Raw genomic sequence first — 22,808 nt, 5'->3', positions numbered from 1 at the left:
TGTGTCCTCCCACTACATCACGGTTTTGTGCCCTCCCACTACATCACGGTGTCCTCCAAATACATCACAGTGTTGTGTCCTCCCACTACATCATGGTGTTGTGTCCTCCCACTTGATCACAGTGTTGTGTTCTCCCACTTCATCACAGTGTTGTGTTCTCCCACTACATCACAGTGTTGTGTCCTCCCACTACATCATGGTGTTGTGTCCTCCCACTACATCACAGTGTTGTGTTCTCCCACTTCATCACGGTGTTGTGTCCTCCCTCTACATCACAGTGTTGTGTTCTCCCACTTCATCACGGTGTTGTGTCCTCCCCTACATCACAGTGTTGTGTCCTCCCACTACATCACAGTGTTGTCTCCTCCCACTACATCACGGTGTCCTCCAACTACATCACAGTGGTGTACCCTCCCACTACATCACGGTGTTGTGTCCTCCCTCTACATCACGTTGTCCTCCAACTATATCACGGTGTTGTGTCCTCCCACTACATCATGGTGTCCTCCCACTACATCACGTTAGCCTCCCACTTCATCACAGTGTTGTGTCCTCCCACTACTTCACGGTGTCCTCCCACTACATCACAGTGTTGTGTCCTCCCAATACATCACAGTGTTGTGTCCTCCCAATACATCACAGTGTTGTGTCTTCCCACTACATCACAGTGTTGTGTCCTCCTACTACATCACGGTGTCCTCCCACTACATCACAGTGTTGTGTCCTCCCACTACATCACAGTATTGTGTCCTCCTACTACATCACGGTGTCCTCCCACTACATCACGGTGTTGTGTCCTCCCACTACATCACGGTGTCCTCCCACTACATCACAGTGGTGTGTCCTCCCACTACATCACGGTGTCCTCCCACTACATCACGGTGTTGTGTCCTCCCACTACATCACAGTGTTGTGTCCTCCCACTACATCACGGTGTCCCCTCACTACATCACGGTGTTGTGTCCTCCCACTACATCACGGTGTTGTTTGTGCGCGTGTTTCCTCCCATAACATGATGACACATTAGTACATCATGCTGGGTTAAAAACATGCCCATTTGGGTAAATATTGGACAGGACACAGGTTGGGTTAGTTCTGACCCAGCCAGTTGGGTAAATTAGTTGGGTTATTCAGTTATTGATGCAGGGTTATTGAACTATGACCCAACACGCCAGATCAGAAGACTGGAGGCGTGGCTCAATAGGGGCATGGCTTTGTTTTTGTCAATCTGTGAGAGTACATATCATTCCGGTTCAACTCTGTTGTATTGTCATCACATGTTAAGGTTGAGCAGTGATACGTAGCTTTAATGAGGCTTACATTAGTGTCACAACTTCTGCCGAAGTCGGTCCCTCTCCTTGTTCGGGTGGTGTTCGGCGGTCGTCGTCACCGACCTTCTAGCAATCACTGATCCATTTTTTATTTTCCATTGGTTTTGTCTTGTCTTCCTTCACATCTGATTCCAATCCCATTCATTACATGTTATGTATTTAACCCTCTGTTCCCCCTCATGTCCTTGTCGGAGATTGTTTTATTTTATGTGTTCGTGTGCGACGGGTTTTGTACCCACTTTGTCATTTTTATATATTTAGTTTTTTTGGAGTTTGGTCAGCACTTATTAAACAACTCCGTTTTACACCAAGTTCGTTCTCCTGCGCCTGACTTCCACCAATCAGAGTATGATTTCCTCAAGTGCCTATGCTACATCACGGTGTTGTGTCCTCCCACTGTAGGGAGAGTTAACACTTTGTTGGAATATGTAAATAATAATGTTATTAATTGTATATAAAATATTTGGAATTCTGAAAAGTAGCCACCCTTTGCCTTGATGACAGCTTTGCACACTCTTGGCATTTTCTCAACCAGCTTTATTAGATTGCATTTCACCTGGATTGCATTTCAATGAACTTCTCTGGGATATTCGGGATGGTAGCGTCCTCAATAATCCTCAAGCATACAAGTGTTTTACACCATTTTAAAGATACAATTCTCGTTAATCCAGCCACAGTGTCTGATTTCAAAAAGGCTTTACAGCAAAAGCACCACAAACTATTATGTTAGGTCACCACCAAGTCACAGAAAAACACAGCCATTTTTCCAGTCAAAGAGAGGAGTCACAAAACGTACAAATAGAGACAAAATTAATCACTAACCTTTGATGATCTTCATCAGATGACACTCATAGGACTTCATGTTACACAATTCATGTATGTTTTGTTCGATAAAGTGCATATTTATATCCCAAAATCTCATTTTACATTGGCGTGTTATGTTCAGTATTTCCAAAACATGCAGTGATTTTGCAGAGAGCCACAACAATTTACAGAAATACTCAATCTAAATGTTGATGAAAATAAAAGTGTTATGAATGGAACTTTAGATACACTTCTCCTTAATGCAACCGTTGTGTCAGATTTCAAAAAAGCTTTACGGAAAAAGTATAACATGCAATAATCTGAGCTCAGAGACCAAAACAGCCAAAAAGATATTGTGTAGTCAACATTAGTCAGAAATAGCATAATAAATATTAATTTACCTTTGATGATCTTCATCAGTGTGCACTCCCAGGAATCCCAGTTCCATAATAAATGTTTGATTTGTTCGATAAAGTTTATCATTTATGTCCAAATACCTCCTTTTGTTAGTGTTGAGGTGTTCAGGTCCAGCCGAACGTCGGACGAAATGTCCAAAAAGTTATATTACAGGTCGTAGAAACATGTCAAACTAAGTATAGACTTAATCTTTAGGATGTTTTTATCATAAATCTTCAATAATATTCCAACTGGAGAATTCCTTTGTCTGTAGAAAAGCAATGGAATGAGAGCTAACTTTCACATGACCGCGCATCATGAGCTCGTGGTAATCTGCGACACCTGGTTAAATCCCCTCTCATTCAGTCGCCCTCACAGTAGAAGCATCAAACAAGGTTCTAAAGACTGTTGACATCTAGTGGAAGGCTTAGGAAGTGCAACAATGACCAATATCCCACTGTAACTTCGATAGGCTATGAGTTGAAAACCGACAAACGTCAGATTTCACACTTTCTGGTTGGATTTTTCTCAAGTTTTCGCCTGCCATATGAGTTCTGTTATAGTCACAGACAGAAACTTCAGAGTGTTTTATATCCAGATATAGTAATTATATGCATATTCTATATTTTATGGCTGAGTAGCAGGCAGTTCACTCTGGGAACCTTATTCATCCAAGCTACTCAATACTACCCCCAGTCACCAAGAAGTTAATTAATAGGTGTGCCTTGTTAAAAGCTAATTTGTGGAATTTATTTCCTTCTTAATGCGTTTGAGCCAATCAGTTGTGTTGTGACAAGGTAGGGGTGGTATACAGAAGATAGCCCTATTTGGTAAAAGACCAAGTCCATGTTAAGGCAAGAACAGTTCAAAAAATCAAAGAGAAATGACAGGCCTTTAAAGACATGAAGGTCAGTCAATCAGGAACATTTCAAGAACTTTGCAAGTGCAGTTGCAAAAACCATCAAGCGCTACGATGAACACACAGACACACACACCATACTATGTAGTATGGTAACTATAGCAGTCCTGAAGCAACTGTTGAAATGTTCATATAGGTTAACGCAGTTTGATTTCAAACCTATTCCAATTCACTTCTTTCACGAGTTGGAGAGGGAACAGGGCCCAGCCAAACACATTGTGTCTCCTTCCCACCTCCTATCTCCACACAGGCAGGCTTTCTCTCTCCTCTGCTCAAAGCCCTGATTTGTCTCGCTGACATGGGACGTGCTGAGACACACAAACACAGACACAGACACAGACACAGACACACACACACACACACACACACACACACACACACACACACACACACACACACACATAAACAGTGAGAGGAATCCTTAATACATGCAGTGTAGTCAACCCAGACCTTCTGGTTAGTATCTGGTAGACACAGTGTAGTCAGACCAGGTTTATATTTGGGAGGCACAGTGTAGTCAGACCAGGTTAGTATCTCGTAGACACAGTGTAGTCAGACCAGGTTTATATCTGGAAGACACAGTGTAGTCAGACCTGGTTTATATCCAGTAGACACAGTGTAGACAGACCTGGTTAATATCTGGTAGACACAGTGTAGTCAGACCTCCATGTAGTCAGACCTGGTTTATATCTGGTAGACACGGTATAGTCAGACCTGGTTTATATCTGGTAGACACAGTGTAGTCAGACCAGGTTTATATCTGGTAGACACAGTGTAGTCAGACCTGGTTTATATCTGGTAGACACAGTGTAGACAGACCTGGTTAATATCTGGTAGACACAGTGTAGTCAGACCTGGTTTATATCTGGTAGACACAGTGTAGTCAGACCTCCATGTAGTCAGACCTGGTTTATATCTGGTAGACACAGTGTAGTCAGACCTGGTTTATATCTGGTAGGCACAGTGTAGTCAGACCTGGTTTATATCTGGTAGACACAGTGTAGTCAGACCTCCATGTAGTCAGACCTGGTTTATATCTGGTAGACACAGTGTAGTCAGACCTGGTTTATATCTGGTAGACACAGTGTAGACAGAGCTGGTTAATATCTGGTAGACACAGTGTAGTCAGACCTGGTTTATATCTGGTAGACACAGTGTAGTCAGACCTCCATGTAGTCAGACCTGGTTTATATCTGGTAGACACAGTGTAGTCAGACCTGGTTTATATCTGGTAGACACAGTGTAGTCAGACACGGTTTATATCTGGTAGACACAGTGTAGTCAGACCTGGTTTATATCTGGTAGACACAGTGTAGACAGACCTGGTTAATATCTGGTAGACACAGTGTAGTCAGACCTGGTTTATATCTGGTAGACACAGTGTAGTCAGACCTCCATGTAGTCAGACCTGGTTTATGTCTGGTAGACACAGTGTAGTCAGACCTGGTTTATATCTGGTAGACACAGTGTAGTCAGACCTGGTTTATATCTGGTAGACACAGTGTAGTCAGACCAGGTTTATATCTGGTAGACACAGTGTAGTCAGACGTGGTTTATATCTGGTAGACACAGTGTAGACAGACCTGGTTAATATCTGGTAGACACAGTGTAGTCAGACCTCCATGTAGTCAGACCTGGTTTATATCTGGTAGACACAGTGTAGTCAGACCTGGTTTATATCTGGTAGACACAGTGTAGTCAGACCTGGTTAATATCTGGTAGACACAGTGTAGTCAGACCTGGTTTATATCTGGTAGACACAGTGTAGTCAGACCTCCATGTAGTCAGACCTGGTTTATATCTGGTAGACACAGTGTAGTCAGACCTGGTTTATATCTGGTAGACACAGTGTAGTCAGACCTGGTTTATATCTGGTATACACAGTGTAGTCAGACAGGGTTTATATCTGGTAGACACAGTGTAGTCAGACCTGGTTTATATCTGGTAGACAGAGTGTAGACAGACCTGGTTAATATCTGGTAGACACAGTGTAGTCAGACCTGGTTTATATCTGGTAGACACAGTGTAGTCAGACCGCCATGTAGTCAGACCTGGTTTATATCTGGTAGACACAGTGTAGTCAGACCTGGTTTATATCTGGTAGACACAGTGTAGACAGACCTGGTTAATATCTGCTAGACACAGTGTAGTCAGACCTGGTTTATATCTGGTAGACACAGTGTAGTCAGACCTCCATGTAGTCAGACCTGGTTTATATCTGGTAGACACAGTGTAGTCAGACCTGGTTTATATCTGGTAGACACAGTGTAGTCAGACCAGGTTTATATCTGGTAGACACAGTGTAGTCAGACCTGGTTTATATCTGGTAGACACAGTGTAGACAGACCTGGTTAATATCTGGTAGACACAGTGTAGTCAGACCTGGTTTATATCTGGTAGACACAGTGTAGTCAGACCTCCATGTAGTCAGACCTGGTCTATGTCTGGTAGACACAGTGTAGTCAGACCAGGTTTATATCTGGTAGACACAGTGTAGTCAGACATGGTTTATATCTGGTAGACACAGTGTAGACAGACCTGGTTAATATCTGGTAGACACAGTGTAGTCAGACCTGGTTTATATCTGGTAGACACAGTGTAGTCAGACCTCCATGTAGTCAGACCTGGTTTATATATGGTAGACACAGTGTAGTCAGACCTGGTTTATATCTGGTAGACACAGTGTAGTCAGACCTGGTTTATATCTGGAAGACACAGTGTAGTCAGACCTCCATGTAGTCAGACCTGGTTTATATCTGGTAGACACAGTGTAGTCAGACCTGGTTTATATCTGGTAGACACAGTGTAGACAGACCTGGTTAATATCTGGTAGACACAGTGTAGTCAGACCTGGTTTATATCTGGTAGACACAGTGTAGTCAGACCTCCATGTAGTCAGACCTGGTTTATATCTGGTAGACACAGTGTAGTCAGACCTGGTTTATATCTGGTAGACACAGTGTAGTCAGACACGGTTTATATCTGGTAGACACAGTGTAGTCAGACCTGGTTTATATCTGGTAGACACAGTGTAGTCAGACCTCCATGTAGTCAGACCTGGTTAATATCTGGTAGACACAGTGTAGTCAGACCTGGTTTATATCTGGTAGACACAGTGTAGTCAGACCTCCATGTAGTCAGACCTGGTTTATGTCTGGTAGACACAGTGTAGTCAGACCAGGTTTATATCTGGTAGACACAGTGTAGTCAGACGTGGTTTATATCTGGTAGACACAGTGTAGACAGACCTGGTTAATATCTGGTAGACACAGTGTAGTCAGACCTGGTTTATATCTGGTAGACACAGTGTAGTCAGACCTCCATGTAGTCAGACCTGGTTTATATCTGATAGACACAGTGTAGTCAGACCTGGTTTATATCTGGTAGACACAGTGTAGTCAGACCTGGTTTATATGTGGTAGACACAGTGTAGTCAGACCAGGTTTATATCTGGTAGACACAGTGTAGTCAGACCTGGTTTATATCTGGTAGACACAGTGTAGACAGACCTGGTTAATATCTGGTAGACACAGTGTAGTCAGACCTCCATGTAGTCAGACCTGGTTTATATCTGGTAGACACAGTGTAGTCAGACCTGGTTTATATCTGGTAGACACAGTGTAGTCAGACCTGGTTAATATCTGGTAGACACAGTGTAGTCAGACCTGGTTTATATCTGGTAGACACAGTGTAGTCAGACCTGGTTTATATCTGGTAGACACAGTGTAGTCAGACCTCCATGTAGTCAGACCTGGTTTATATCTGGTAGACACAGTGTAGTCAGACCTGGTTTATATCTGGTAGACACAGTGTAGACAGACCTGGTTAATATCTGGTAGACACAGTGTAGTCAGACCTGGTTTATATCTGGTAGACACAGTGTAGTCAGACCTCCATGTAGTCAGACCTGGTTTATATCTGGTAGACACAGTGTAGTCAGACCTGGTTTATATCTGGTAGACACAGTGTAGTCAGAAACGGTTTATATCTGGTAGACACAGTGTAGTCAGACCTGGTTTATATCTGGTAGACACAGTGTAGACAGACCTGGTTAATATCTGGTAGACACAGTGTAGTCAGACCTGGTTTATATCTGGTAGACACAGTGTAGTCAGACCTCCATGTAGTCAGACCTGGTTTATGTCTGGTAGACACAGTGTAGTCAGACCTGAATTATATCTGGTAGACACAGTGTAGTCAGACCTGGTTTATATCTGGTAGACACAGTGTAGTCAGACCAGGTTTATATCTGGTAGACACAGTGTAGTCAGACGTGGTTTATATCTGGTAGACACAGTGTAGACAGACCTGGTTAATATCTGGTAGACACAGTGTAGTCAGACCTCCATGTAGTCAGACCTGGTTTATATCTGGTAGACACAGTGTAGTCAGACCTGGTTTATATCTGGTAGACACAGTGTAGTCAGACCTGGTTAATATCTGGTAGACACAGTGTAGTCAGACCTGGTTTATATCTGGTAGACACAGTGTAGTCAGACCTCCATGTAGTCAGACCTGGTTTATATCTGGTAGACACAGTGTAGTCAGACCTGGTTTATATCTGGTAGACACAGTGTAGTCAGACCTGGTTTATATCTGGTATACACAGTGTAGTCAGACAGGGTTTATATCTGGTAGACACAGTGTAGTCAGACCTGGTTTATATCTGGTAGACAGAGTGTAGACAGACCTGGTTAATATCTGGTAGACACAGTGTAGTCAGACCTGGTTTATATCTGGTAGACACAGTGTAGTCAGACCGCCATGTAGTCAGACCTGGTTTATATCTGGTAGACACAGTGTAGTCAGACCTGGTTTATATCTGGTAGACACAGTGTAGACAGACCTGGTTAATATCTGCTAGACACAGTGTAGTCAGACCTGGTTTATATCTGGTAGACACAGTGTAGTCAGACCTGGTTTATATCTGGTAGACACAGTGTAGTCAGACCAGGTTTATATCTGGTAGACACAGTGTAGTCAGACCTGGTTTATATCTGGTAGACACAGTGTAGACAGACCTGGTTAATATCTGGTAGACACAGTGTAGTCAGACCTGGTTTATATCTGGTAGACACAGTGTAGTCAGACCTCCATGTAGTCAGACCTGGTTTATGTCTGGTAGACACAGTGTAGTCAGACCAGGTTTATATCTGGTAGACACAGTGTAGTCAGACATGGTTTATATCTGGTAGACACAGTGTAGACAGACCTGGTTAATATCTGGTAGACACAGTGTAGTCAGACCTGGTTTATATCTGGTAGACACAGTGTAGTCAGACCTCCATATAGTCAGACCTGGTTTATATCTGGTAGACACAGTGTAGTCAGACCTGGTTTATATCTGGTAGACACAGTGTAGTCAGACCTCCATGTAGTCAGACCTGGTTTATATCTGGTAGACACAGTGTAGTCAGACCTGGTTTATATCTGGTAGACACAGTGTAGTCAGACCTGGTTTATATCTGGTAGACACAGTGTAGTCAGACCTCCATGTAGTCAGACCTGGTTAATATCTGGTAGACACAGTGTAGTCAGACCTGGTTTATATCTGGTAGACACAGTGTAGACAGACCTGGTTAATATCTGGTAGACACAGTGTAGTCAGACCTGGTTTATATCTGGTAGACACAGTGTAGTCAGACCTCCATGTAGTCAGACCTGGTTTATATCTGGTAGACACAGTGTAGTCAGACCTGGTTTATATCTGGTAGACACAGTGTAGTCAGACACGGTTTATATCTGGTAGACACAGTGTAGTCAGACCTGGTTTATATCTGGTAGACACAGTGTAGTCAGACCTCCATGTAGTCAGACCTGGTTAATATCTGGTAGACACAGTGTAGTCAGACCTGGTTTATATCTGGTAGACACAGTGTAGTCAGACCTCCATGTAGTCAGACCTGGTTTATGTCTGGTAGACACAGTGTAGTCAGACCAGGTTTATATCTGGTAGACACAGTGTAGTCAGACGTGGTTTATATCTGGTAGACACAGTGTAGACAGACCTGGTTAATATCTGGTAGACACAGTGTAGTCAGACCTGGTTTATATCTGGTAGACACAGTGTAGTCAGACCTGGTTAATATCTGGTAGACACAGTGTAGTCAGACCTGGTTTATATCTGGTAGACACAGTGTAGTCAGACCTCCATGTAGTCAGACCTGGTTTATATCTGGTAGACACAGTGTAGTCAGACCTGGTTTATATCTGGTAGACATAGTGTAGTCAGACCTGGTTTATATCTGGTATACACAGTGTAGTCAGACAGGGTTTATATCTGGTAGACACAGTGTAGTCAGACCTGGTTTATATCTGGTAGACAGAGTGTAGACAGACCTGGTTAATATCTGGTAGACACAGTGTAGTCAGACCTGGTTTATATCTGGTAGACACAGTGTAGTCAGACCGCCATGTAGTCAGACCTGGTTTATATCTGGTAGACACAGTGTAGTCAGACCTGGTTTATATCTGGTAGACACAGTGTAGACAGACCTGGTTAATATCTGCTAGACACAGTGTAGTCAGACCTGGTTTATATCTGGTAGACACAGTGTAGTCAGACCTCCATGTAGTCAGACCTGGTTTATATCTGGTAGACACAGTGTAGTCAGACCTGGTTTATATCTGGTAGACACAGTGTAGTCAGACCAGGTTTATATCTGGTAGACACAGTGTAGTCAGACCTGGTTTATATCTGGTAGACACAGTGTAGACAGACCTGGTTAATATCTGGTAGACACAGTGTAGTCAGACCTGGTTTATATCTGGTAGACACAGTGTAGTCAGACCTCCATGTAGTCAGACCTGGTCTATGTCTGGTAGACACAGTGTAGTCAGACCAGGTTTATATCTGGTAGACACAGTGTAGTCAGACATGGTTTATATCTGGTAGACACAGTGTAGACAGACCTGGTTAATATCTGGTAGACACAGTGTAGTCAGACCTGGTTTATATCTGGTAGACACAGTGTAGTCAGACCTCCATGTAGTCAGACCTGGTTTATATCTGGTAGACACAGTGTAGTCAGACCTGGTTTATATCTGGTAGACACAGTGTAGTCAGACCTGGTTTATATCTGGAAGACACAGTGTAGTCAGACCTCCATGTAGTCAGACCTGGTTTATATCTGGTAGACACAGTGTAGTCAGACCTGGTTTATATCTGGTAGACACAGTGTAGACAGACCTGGTTAATATCTGGTAGACACAGTGTAGTCAGACCTGGTTTATATCTGGTAGACACAGTGTAGTCAGACCTCCATGTAGTCAGACCTGGTTTATATCTGGTAGACACAGTGTAGTCAGACCTGGTTTATATCTGGTAGACACAGTGTAGTCAGACACGGTTTATATCTGGTAGACACAGTGTAGTCAGACCTGGTTTATATCTGGTAGACACAGTGTAGTCAGACCTCCATGTAGTCAGACCTGGTTAATATCTGGTAGACACAGTGTAGTCAGACCTGGTTTATATCTGGTAGACACAGTGTAGTCAGACCTCCATGTAGTCAGACCTGGTTTATGTCTGGTAGACACAGTGTAGTCAGACCAGGTTTATATCTGGTAGACACAGTGTAGTCAGACGTGGTTTATATCTGGTAGACACAGTGTAGACAGACCTGGTTAATATCTGGTAGACACAGTGTAGTCAGACCTGGTTTATATCTGGTAGACACAGTGTAGTCAGACCTCCATGTAGTCAGACCTGGTTTATATCTGATAGACACAGTGTAGTCAGACCTGGTTTATATCTGGTAGACACAGTGTAGTCAGACCTGGTTTATATGTGGTAGACACAGTGTAGTCAGACCAGGTTTATATCTGGTAGACACAGTGTAGTCAGACCTGGTTTATATCTGGTAGACACAGTGTAGACAGACCTGGTTAATATCTGGTAGACACAGTGTAGTCAGACCTCCATGTAGTCAGACCTGGTTTATATCTGGTAGACACAGTGTAGTCAGACCTGGTTTATATCTGGTAGACACAGTGTAGTCAGACCTGGTTAATATCTGGTAGACACAGTGTAGTCAGACCTGGTTTATATCTGGTAGACACAGTGTAGTCAGACCTGGTTTATATCTGGTAGACACAGTGTAGTCAGACCTCCATGTAGTCAGACCTGGTTTATATCTGGTAGACACAGTGTAGTCAGACCTGGTTTATATCTGGTAGACACAGTGTAGACAGACCTGGTTAATATCTGGTAGACACAGTGTAGTCAGACCTGGTTTATATCTGGTAGACACAGTGTAGTCAGACCTCCATGTAGTCAGACCTGGTTTATATCTGGTAGACACAGTGTAGTCAGACCTGGTTTATATCTGGTAGACACAGTGTAGTCAGAAACGGTTTATATCTGGTAGACACAGTGTAGTCAGACCTGGTTTATATCTGGTAGACACAGTGTAGACAGACCTGGTTAATATCTGGTAGACACAGTGTAGTCAGACCTGGTTTATATCTGGTAGACACAGTGTAGTCAGACCTCCATGTAGTCAGACCTGGTTTATGTCTGGTAGACACAGTGTAGTCAGACCTGGTTTATATCTGGTAGACACAGTGTAGTCAGACCTGGTTTATATCTGGTAGACACAGTGTAGTCAGACCAGGTTTATATCTGGTAGACACAGTGTAGTCAGACGTGGTTTATATCTGGTAGACACAGTGTAGACAGACCTGGTTAATATCTGGTAGACACAGTGTAGTCAGACCTCCATGTAGTCAGACCTGGTTTATATCTGGTAGACACAGTGTAGTCAGACCTGGTTTATATCTGGTAGACACAGTGTAGTCAGACCTGGTTAATATCTGGTAGACACAGTGTAGTCAGACCTGGTTTATATCTGGTAGACACAGTGTAGTCAGACCTCCATGTAGTCAGACCTGGTTTATATCTGGTAGACACAGTGTAGTCAGACCTGGTTTATATCTGGTAGACACAGTGTAGTCAGACCTGGTTTATATCTGGTATACACAGTGTAGTCAGACAGGGTTTATATCTGGTAGACACAGTGTAGTCAGACCTGGTTTATATCTGGTAGACAGAGTGTAGACAGACCTGGTTAATATCTGGTAGACACAGTGTAGTCAGACCTGGTTTATATCTGGTAGACACAGTGTAGTCAGACCGCCATGTAGTCAGACCTGGTTTATATCTGGTAGACACAGTGTAGTCAGACCTGGTTTATATCTGGTAGACACAGTGTAGACAGACCTGGTTAATATCTGCTAGACACAGTGTAGTCAGACCTGGTTTATATCTGGTAGACACAGTGTAGTCAGACCTCCATGTAGTCAGACCTGGTTTATATCTGGTAGACACAGTGTAGTCAGACCTGGTTTATATCTGGTAGACACAGTGTAGTCAGACCAGGTTTATATCTGGTAGACACAGTGTAGTCAGACCTGGTTTATATCTGGTAGACACAGTGTAGACAGACCTGGTTAATATCTGGTAGACACAGTGTAGTCAGACCTGGTTTATATCTGGTAGACACAGTGTAGTCAGACCTCCATGTAGTCAGACCTGGTTTATGTCTGGTAGACACAGTGTAGTCAGACCAGGTTTATATCTGGTAGACACAGTGTAGTCAGACATGGTTTATATCTGGTAGACACAGTGTAGACAGACCTGGTTAATATCTGGTAGACACAGTGTAGTCAGACCTGGTTTATATCTGGTAGACACAGTGTAGTCAGACCTCCATGTAGTCAGACCTGGTTTATATCTGGTAGACACAGTGTAGTCAGACCTGGTTTATATCTGGTAGACACAGTGTAGTCAGACCTCCATGTAGTCAGACCTGGTTTATATCTGGTAGACACAGTGTAGTCAGACCTGGTTTATATCTGGTAGACACAGTGTAGTCAGACCTGGTTTATATCTGGTAGACACAGTGTAGTCAGACCTCCATGTAGTCAGACCTGGTTAATATCTGGTAGACACAGTGTAGTCAGACCTGGTTTATATCTGGTAGACACAGTGTAGTCAGACCTCCATGTAGTCAGACCTGGTTTATGTCTGGTAGACACAGTGTAGTCAGACCAGGTTTATATCTGGTAGACACAGTGTAGTCAGACGTGGTTTATATCTGGTAGACACAGTGTAGACAGACCTGGTTAATATCTGGTAGACACAGTGTAGTCAGACCTGGTTTATATCTGGTAGACACAGTGTAGTCAGACCTCCATGTAGTCAGACCTGGTTTATATCTGATAGACACAGTGTAGTCAGACCTGGTTTATATCTGGTAGACACAGTGTAGTCAGACCTGGTTTATATGTGGTAGACACAGTGTAGTCAGACCAGGTTTATATCTGGTAGACATAGTGTAGTCAGACCTGGTTTATATCTGGTAGACACAGTGTAGACAGACCTGGTTAATATCTGGTAGACACAGTGTAGTCAGACCTCCATGTAGTCAGACCTGGTTTATATCTGGTAGACACAGTGTAGTCAGACCTGGTTTATATCTGGTAGACACAGTGTAGTCAGACCTCCATGTAGTCAGACCTGGTTTATGTCTGGTAGACACAGTGTAGTCAGACCAGGTTTATATCTGGTAGACACAGTGTAGTCAGACGTGGTTTATATCTGGTAGACACAGTGTAGACAGACCTGGTTAATATCTGGTAGACACAGTGTAGTCAGACCTGGTTTATATCTGGTAGACACAGTGTAGTCAGACCTCCATGTAGTCAGACCTGGTTTATATCTGATAGACACAGTGTAGTCATACCTGGTTTATATCTGGTAGACACAGTGTAGTCAGACCTGGTTTATATGTGGTAGACACAGTGTAGTCAGACCAGGTTTATATCTGGTAGACACAGTGTAGTCAGACCTGGTTTATATCTGGTAGACACAGTGTAGACAGACCTGGTTAATATCTGGTAGACACAGTGTAGTCAGACCTCCATGTAGTCAGACCTGGTTTATATCTGGTAGACACAGTGTAGTCAGACCTGGTTTATATCTGGTAGACACAGTGTAGTCAGACCTGGTTAATATCTGGTAGACACAGTGTAGTCAGACCTGGTTTATATCTGGTAGACACAGTGTAGTCAGACCTCCATGTAGTCAGACCTGGTTTATATCTGGTAGACACAGTGTAGTCAGACCAGGTTTATATCTGGTAGACACAGTGTAGTCAGACCTGGTTTAAATCTGGTAGACACAGTGTAGACAGACCTGGTTAATATCTGGTAGACACAGTGTAGTCAGACCTGGTTTATATATGGTAGACACAGTGTAGTCAGACCTCCATGTAGTCAGACCTGGTTTATGTCTGGTAGACACAGTGTAGTCAGACCAGGTTTATATCTGGTAGACACAGTGTAGTCAGACCTGGTTTATATCTGGTAGACACAGTGTAGACAGACCTGGTTAATATCTGGTAGACACAGTGTAGTCAGACCTGGTTTATATCTGGTAGACACAGTGTAGTCAGACCTGGTTTATATCTGGTAGACACAGTGTAGTCAGACCTGGTTTATATCTGGTAGACACAGTGTAGTCAGAACTGGTTTATATCTGGTAGACACAGTGTAGTCAGACCAGGTTTATATCTGGTAGACAAAGTGTAGTCAGACCTTCGTGTAGTCAAACCAGGTTTATATCTGGTAGACACAGTGTAGTCAGACCTCCATGTAGTCAGACCTGGTTTATATCTGGTAGACACAGTGTAGTCAGTCCAGGTTTATATCTGGTAGACACAGTGTAGTCAGACCTCCGTGTAGTCAGACCAGGTTTATATCTGGTAGACACAGTGTAGTCAGACCTCCGTGTAGTCAGACCAGGTTTATATCTGGTAGACACAGTGTAGTCAGACCTCCGTGTAGTCAGACCAGGTTTATATCTGGTAGACACAGTGTAGTCAACCCAGACCTTCTGGTTTAGTGCGAAGCAACAAAACGGAAGGTGTTTTCTTAAATGTATGGGATTCTTTCCTCAAGGGCTGAGAGAGGTGGAAACAAAACAAGGAGAGGAAGGAGGGAGGGAGAGAGGAGAGAGATCTCATACTCTCTGGTGTATCTGTGTGGTCAGACAGGGAAAAAACGTCCTTTAGGAAGAGAGGTGGGAGGTAAAGGAGGTGATTGAAGGAAGGCAGGGGATGAGAGGTGGAAAGAGGAGGTTGGCAAACGAGAGGAAGTGGAAGGTAAAGCTGGAAGAAGGAGGGAGGAGAAGAGGGAGGGAGAGAGAATTGAGGGAGTGAGTAGAAGAGGGAGGGAGGAGACGAAGGGGAGGGAGGAGACGAAGGGGAGGGAGGAGACGAACGGAGGGAGAGGGGATTGAGGGAGGGAGAAGAGAAAGGACGGGAGAGGGGGATTGTGGGAGGGAGGGAGGATTGAGTAAGGGAGGGATGGAGGGAGGAGAAGAGGGAGAGGGGATTGAGGGAGCACTCTACAATAACAGCGACAGGTTGACATTTTAGCTGTGTGGTTTTGTGGCAGATTAAGTGTGTGTGCTGAATAGTGGGATCATTCGCCCCCAGCACAGTCTCCATATTTCAGGATTACTGCCTTACAGACACACAAACACACAAACACAGAAATACGCACAAGCAGAAACACACACAAACACAGTGATACTAGAAACTTACTGGCAGATACACGTTATCATTGTTTGAATTGATATGTCGATCTCCTACAACGCTACTGCAACCTAACCACAAAGCTACTGCAACCTAACCACAACGCTACCCCAACCTAACCCACCGCTACTCCAACCTAACCCACCGCTACCCCAACCTAACCACAACGCTACCCCAACCTAACCACAACGCTACTGCAACCTAACCACAACGCTACCCCAGCCTAACCACAACGCTACTGCAACCTAACCACAACGCTACCCCAGCCTAACCACAACGCTACTGCAACCTAACCACAACGCTACCCCAGCCTAACCCACCGCTACTCCAACCTAACCCACCGCTACCCCAACCTAACCACAACGCTACTGCAACCTATCCATAACGTTACTGCAACCTAACCACAACGTTACTGCAACCTAACCACAACGTTACTGCAACCTAACCATAACGCTACTGCAACCTAACCATAACGTTACTGCAACCTAACCACAACGCTACTGCAACCTAACCACAACGCTACCCCAACCTAACCCAACGCTACCCCAACCTAACCACAACGCTACTGCAACCTAACCACAACGCTACCCCAACCTAACCATAACGTTACTGCAACCTAACCACAACGCTACTGCAACCTAACCACAATGCTACCCCAACCTAACCCACCGCTACCCCAGCCTAACAACAACGCTACTGCAACCTAACCAGAACGTTAGTCTCACAGGTTTCCTGCACTGTAAAATCCAAGGCATTTCTTAACTCAAATATTTCTAGTAAGTTGTACTGAAAGTCAATGAAAAGTCCTTATTACTTCAAAATATTTATGTGGTACTAACTCAAAACTAAATGAGATGTCACACCAACTTTACTTTTGTAGGTTATAATAAAAAATGCACTTTTTTTCCCAGCATGCTCTACTGCAGGTTGATTTTGGGGTATTGTTTTTAATATGTGTGTTTTCGCATATACATGCTACACAAAGATAAATAACATACATTATCTAAACTAATCCAATCATTTAGTTAGATGTTTTGCACCCGAACTGAAATGGTTGTTCCAGTTTAAATGGCTTGGCTCCCGGAAGACCTGAACCCTAGGACCTCAGAACTACCTGGCCTGATGACTCCTTGCTGTCCCCAGTCCACCTGCTGTCCCCAGTCCACCTGCTGTCCCCAGTCCACCTGCTGTCCCCAGTCCACCTGCTGTCCCCAGTCCACCTGGCCCTGCTGCTGCTCCATTTTCAACTGTTCTGCCTGCGGCTATGGAACCCTGACCTGTTCACCGGACTTGCTACCTGTCCCGGACCTGCTGTTTTCGACTCTCTCTCTGCCTCACCTGCTGTCTCTAATTCTGAATGATCGGCTATGAAAAGCCAACTGACATTTACTCCTGAGGTGCTGACTTGTTGCATCCTCTACAACCACTGTGATTATTATTCTTGGACCATGCTGGTCATTTATGAACATTTTCTGTTATAATCTCCACCCGGCACAACCAGAAGAGGACTGGCCACCCCACATAGCCTGGTTCCTCTCTAGGTTTCTTCCCAGGTTCCTGCCTTTCTAGGGAGTTTTTCCTAGCCACCGTACTTCTACACCTGCATTGCTTGCTGTTTGGGGTTTAAGGCTGGGTTTCTGTACAGCACTTTGAGACATCAGCTGATGTAAAAAGGGCTTTATAAATACATTTGATTGATTGATCAGATTCAAACTTTGAAGACCGAGATCGAGTCATTGAAGGCAGACCAGCAGAAATATAAATATTATCTGAGGGCAGAGATACGGGTGACAGCTGATTGGTCCAGAGTCACTCGTCATTGGCCGGAGAGTCAGGTGGAGAACGGCGCGTTGAAGAGGGCGAGGAACGAGATGGAGTCACAATCCACGCCAGGCACACCTGTGAGCTCTGGAACTCCACCTCTGACAGACAGAGTCAACATACCTGGTGGGTTCATCAGGTCGTCGGTTCACCCTGACATTTCCATTCCTCTTCTGACAGCAGAACTTGACCAACGGCTCACCAGGCACAGCAAGGGCCGTCCGGACCGTTATTCTGTCCTGCTATTCCATGGATGTGTAACCGAAGAGAGAGACCACGAGTGGAAACAGAATACCAACTGGGATGGATCCCGAGGCGAATGTGGCTTAGCAGTGAACCTCCGGGTGTTCATCATTAACACCGTGTCTCAGAAGTTTCTGTCCATGACTGATGCAACCCAAAAAATCATTAAAGACAGAGTTAATGAGTACTTGAGGTCAGCAAGAAAGTCTGGACATGGCCTGCTCTCTCTTATGTAAGGAATTAGGAACTTTCCCATGTCTACTACAGTATGTACTGTAGGCTATGTTTACTTGTCAGATTGCACAGTAGCCTAATAAACAAATGCAGCTTATATCTTCAAAATGCTTTAAATGCTTTATTATCCTAATGTAAAAGCATGTACTGTACAGTACTGTATTTTTTCATCAGCATCTTTATGCTTCGTTAATAAAATAATGATAAAAATGCCAATGTTTATTTCTTTATGGATCCATAACAAATTACTATGAGAATAAATATCACTGAATGACAGAAGAATTGGGACAAAGTAGGCTAATGAAGGTAAACAAATTGTTGCTTATGGTCTACACCATAATTTGCATATAACTTCATTAAAAATCCTACAGTGTGATTTTCTGGATTTTTTTTCTCATTTTGTCTGTCATAGTTGAAGTGTACCTAGGATGAAAATTACAGGCCTCTCTCATCTTTTTAAGTGGGAGAACTTGCACAATTGGTGGCTGACTAAATACTTTTTTGCCCCACTGTATACTGTCTATATATTAACCATGTTTACTGTATACTGTCTATATTAACCATGTATACTGTCTATATTAACCATGTATACTGTATACTGTCTATATTAACCATGTATACTGTCTATATTAACCATGTATACTGTATACTGTCTATATTAACCATGTCTACTGTATACTGTCTATATTAACCATGTATACTGTCTATATTAACCATGTATACTGTATACTGTCTATATTAACCATACTGTCTATATTAACCATGTATACTGTATACTGTCTATATTAACCATGTATACTGTCTATATTAACCATGTATACTGTCTATATTAACCATCTATACTGTCTATATTAACCATGTATACTGTATACTGTCTATATTAACCATGTATACTGTCTATATTAACCATTTATACTGTATACTGTCTATATTAACCATGTATAGTGTCTATATTAACCATGTATACTGTATACTGTCTATATTAACCATGTATACTGTCTATATTAACCATGTATACTGTATACTGTCTATATTAACCATGTATACTGTCTATATTAACCATTTATACTGTATACTGTCTATATTAACCATGTATACTGTATACTGTCTATATTAACCATGTATAGTGTCTATATTAACCATGTATACTGTATACTGTCTATATTAACCATGTATACTGTCTATATTAACCATGTATACTGTCTATATTAACCATGTATACTGTATATATTAACCATGTATACTGTATACTGTCTATATTAACCATGTATACTGTCTATATTAACCATGTATACTGTCTATATTAACCATGTATACTGTATACTGTCTATATTAACCATGTATACTGTCTATATTAACCATGTATACTGTATACTGTCTATATTAACCATGTATACTGTCTATATTAACCATGTATACTGTATACTGTCTATATTAACCATGTATACTGTATACTGTCTATATTAACCATGTATACTGTCTATATTAACCATGTATACTGTATACTGTCTATATTAACCATTTATACTGTATACTGTCTATATTAACCATGTATACTGTATACTGTCTATATTAACCATGTATACTGTCTATATTAACCATGTATACTGTCTATATTAACCATGTATACTGTCTATATTAACCATGTATACTGTATACTGTCTATATTAACCATGTATACTGTCTATATTAACCATGTATACTGTCTATATTAACCATGTATAGTGTCTATATTAACCATGTATACTGTCTATATTAACCATGTATACTGTCTATATTAACCATGTATACTGTATATATTAACCATGTATACTGTATACTGTCTATATTAACCATGTATACTGTCTATATTAACCATGTATACTGTATATATTAACCATGTATACTGTATACTGTCTATATTAACCATGTATACTGTCTATATTAACCATGTATACTGTATATATTAACCATCTATACTGTATACTGTCTATATTAACCATGTATACTGTCTATATTAACCATGTATACTGTCTATATTAACCATGTATACTGTCTATATTAACCATGTATACTGTATATATTAACCATGTATACTGTATACTGTCTATATTAACCATGTATACTGTATACTGTCTATATTAACCATGTATACTGTATACTGTCTATATTAACCATTTATACTGTATACTGTCTATATTAACCATGTATACTGTCTATATTTACCATGTATACTGTATATATTAACCATGTATACTGTATACTGTCTATATTAACCATGTATACTGTATACTGTCTATATTAACCATTTATACTGTATACTGTCTATATTAACCATGTATACTGTCTATATTAACCATGTATACTGTATATATTAACCATGTATACTGTCTATATTAACCATGCTGTCTATATTAACCATGTATACTGTCTATATTAACCATGTATACTGTCTATATTAACCATTTATACTGTATACTGTCTATATTAACCATGTATACTGTCTATATTTACCATGTATACTGTATATATTAACCATGTATACTGTATACTGTCTATATTAACCATGTATACTGTATACTGTCTATATTAACCATTTATACTGTATACTGTCTATATTAACCATGTATACTGTCTATATTAACCATGTATACTGTCTATATTAACCATCTATACTGTCTACTGTCTATATTAACCATGTATACTGTCTATATTAACCATGTATAGTGTCTATATTAACCATGTATACTGTCTATATTAACCATGTATACTGTATACTGTCTATATTAACCATGTATACTGTATATATTAACCCTGTATACTGTCTATATTAACCATGTATACTGTCTATATTAACCATGTATACTGTATACTGTCTATATTAACCATGTATACTGTCTATATTAACCATGTATACTGTATACTGTCTATATTAACCATTTATACTGTATACTGTCTATATTAACCACGTATACTGTCTATATTAACCATGTATACTGTCTATATTAACCATCTATACTGTCTACTGTCTATATTAACCATGTATACTGTCTATATTAACCATGTATACTGTCTATATTAACCATGTATACTGTATACTGTCTATATTAACCATGTATAGTGTCTATATTAACCATCTATACTGTCTATATTAACCATGTATACTGTCTATATTAACCATGTATACTGTCTATATTAACCATGTATACTGTATACTGTCTATATTAACCATGTATACTGTCTATATTAACCATGTATACTGTATACTGTCTATATTAACCATGTATACTGTATACTGTCTATATTAACCATGTATAGTGTCTATATTAACCATGTATACTGTCTATATTAACCATGTATACTGTATACTGTCTATATTAACCATGTATACTGTCTATATTAATTACTTAATATATATTATTCTGGCTTTTTTATTGTGGTTTTAGTTGACATGGGGCGGCAGGGTAGCCTAGTGGTTAGAGCGTTGGACTAGTAACCAGCAGGTAGCCTAGTGGTTAGAGTGTTGGGCCAGTAACCAGCAGGTAGCCTAGTGGTTAGAGCGTTGAACTAGTAACCAGCAGGTAGCCTAGTGGTTAGAGCGTTGGGCCAGTAACCAGCAGGTAGCCTAGTGGTTAGAGTGTTGGGCCAGTAACCAGCAGGTAGCCTAGTGGTTAGAGCGTTGGGCCAGTAACCAGCAGGTAGCCTAGTGGTTAGAGCGTTGGACTAGTAACCAGCAGGTAGACTAGTGGTTAGAGCGTTGGGCCAGTAACCAGCAGGTAGCCTAGTGGTTAGAGTGTTGGGCCAGTAACCAGCAGGTAGCCTAGTGGTTAGAGCGTTGGGCCAGTAACCAGCAGGTAGCCTAGTGGTTAGAGCGTTGGACTAGTAACCAGCAGGTAGACTAGTGGTTAGAGCGTTGGACTAGTTACCAGCAGGTAGCCTAGTGGTTAGAGCATTGGACTAGTAACCAGCAGGTAGCCTAGTGGTTAGAGCTTTGGACTAATAACCAGAAGGTTGCAAGATCAAATCCCTGAGCTGACAAGGTAGAATCTGTCGTTCTGCCCCTGAACAGGCAGTTAACCCACTGTTCCTAGGCCGTCATTGAAAATAAGAATTTTTTCTCAACTGACTTGTCTAGTTAAATAAAGGTGAAATACAAATAAAATGGTCTTCCAAATGGACAATGACCCTTCCAAAGTTGTTGCAAAATGGCTTAAGGACAACAAAGTCAAGGTATTGGAGTGGCCATCATAAAGTCCTGACCTCAATCCTATAGAAAATGTAGAACTGCAAAAAAGTGTGTGAAAGCAAGCAAACAAACAATTCACCCAAATTATTGTGGAAGGCTACCTGAAACGTTTGACCTAAGTTAAACAATTTAAAGGCAATGTTACCAAAAACTAATTGAGTGTATATAAACTTCTGACCCACTTGGAATGTGATGAAAGAAAGAAAAGCTGAAATAAATCATTCTCTCTACTATTA

General features: G+C 41.7%; 1 protein-coding gene across 4 annotated transcripts in view; it reads right to left on the bottom strand.

Annotated features, from left to right (window-relative positions):
* LOC110511297 (cell adhesion molecule 2) overlaps positions 1–22,808 on the bottom strand; it is a 473,792-nt gene that overhangs the window by 214,541 nt on the left and 236,443 nt on the right. Inside the window, exon 1 of one of the 4 annotated variants that reach the window (XM_036989434.2) lies at positions 17,994–18,198. The exons of the other annotated variants lie outside the window; for them this stretch is intronic. Coding sequence (XP_036845329.1) covers positions 17,994–18,006 — 13 coding nt within the window. The 5' untranslated portion in view covers positions 18,007–18,198. Of the gene's footprint in view, positions 1–17,993; positions 18,199–22,808 lie in introns of those variants that run through there. 4 annotated transcript variants of the gene reach the window in all.

Source organism: Oncorhynchus mykiss, chromosome 10 (assembly GCF_057628025.1).
Source record: "Oncorhynchus mykiss isolate SJ-2025 chromosome 10, ASM5762802v1, whole genome shotgun sequence".
Classification (NCBI taxonomy): domain Eukaryota; kingdom Metazoa; phylum Chordata; class Actinopteri; order Salmoniformes; family Salmonidae; genus Oncorhynchus; species Oncorhynchus mykiss.
The sequence above is the reverse complement of the archived record's forward strand: the minus strand, read 5'-3'. Positions and strand labels throughout refer to the sequence as shown.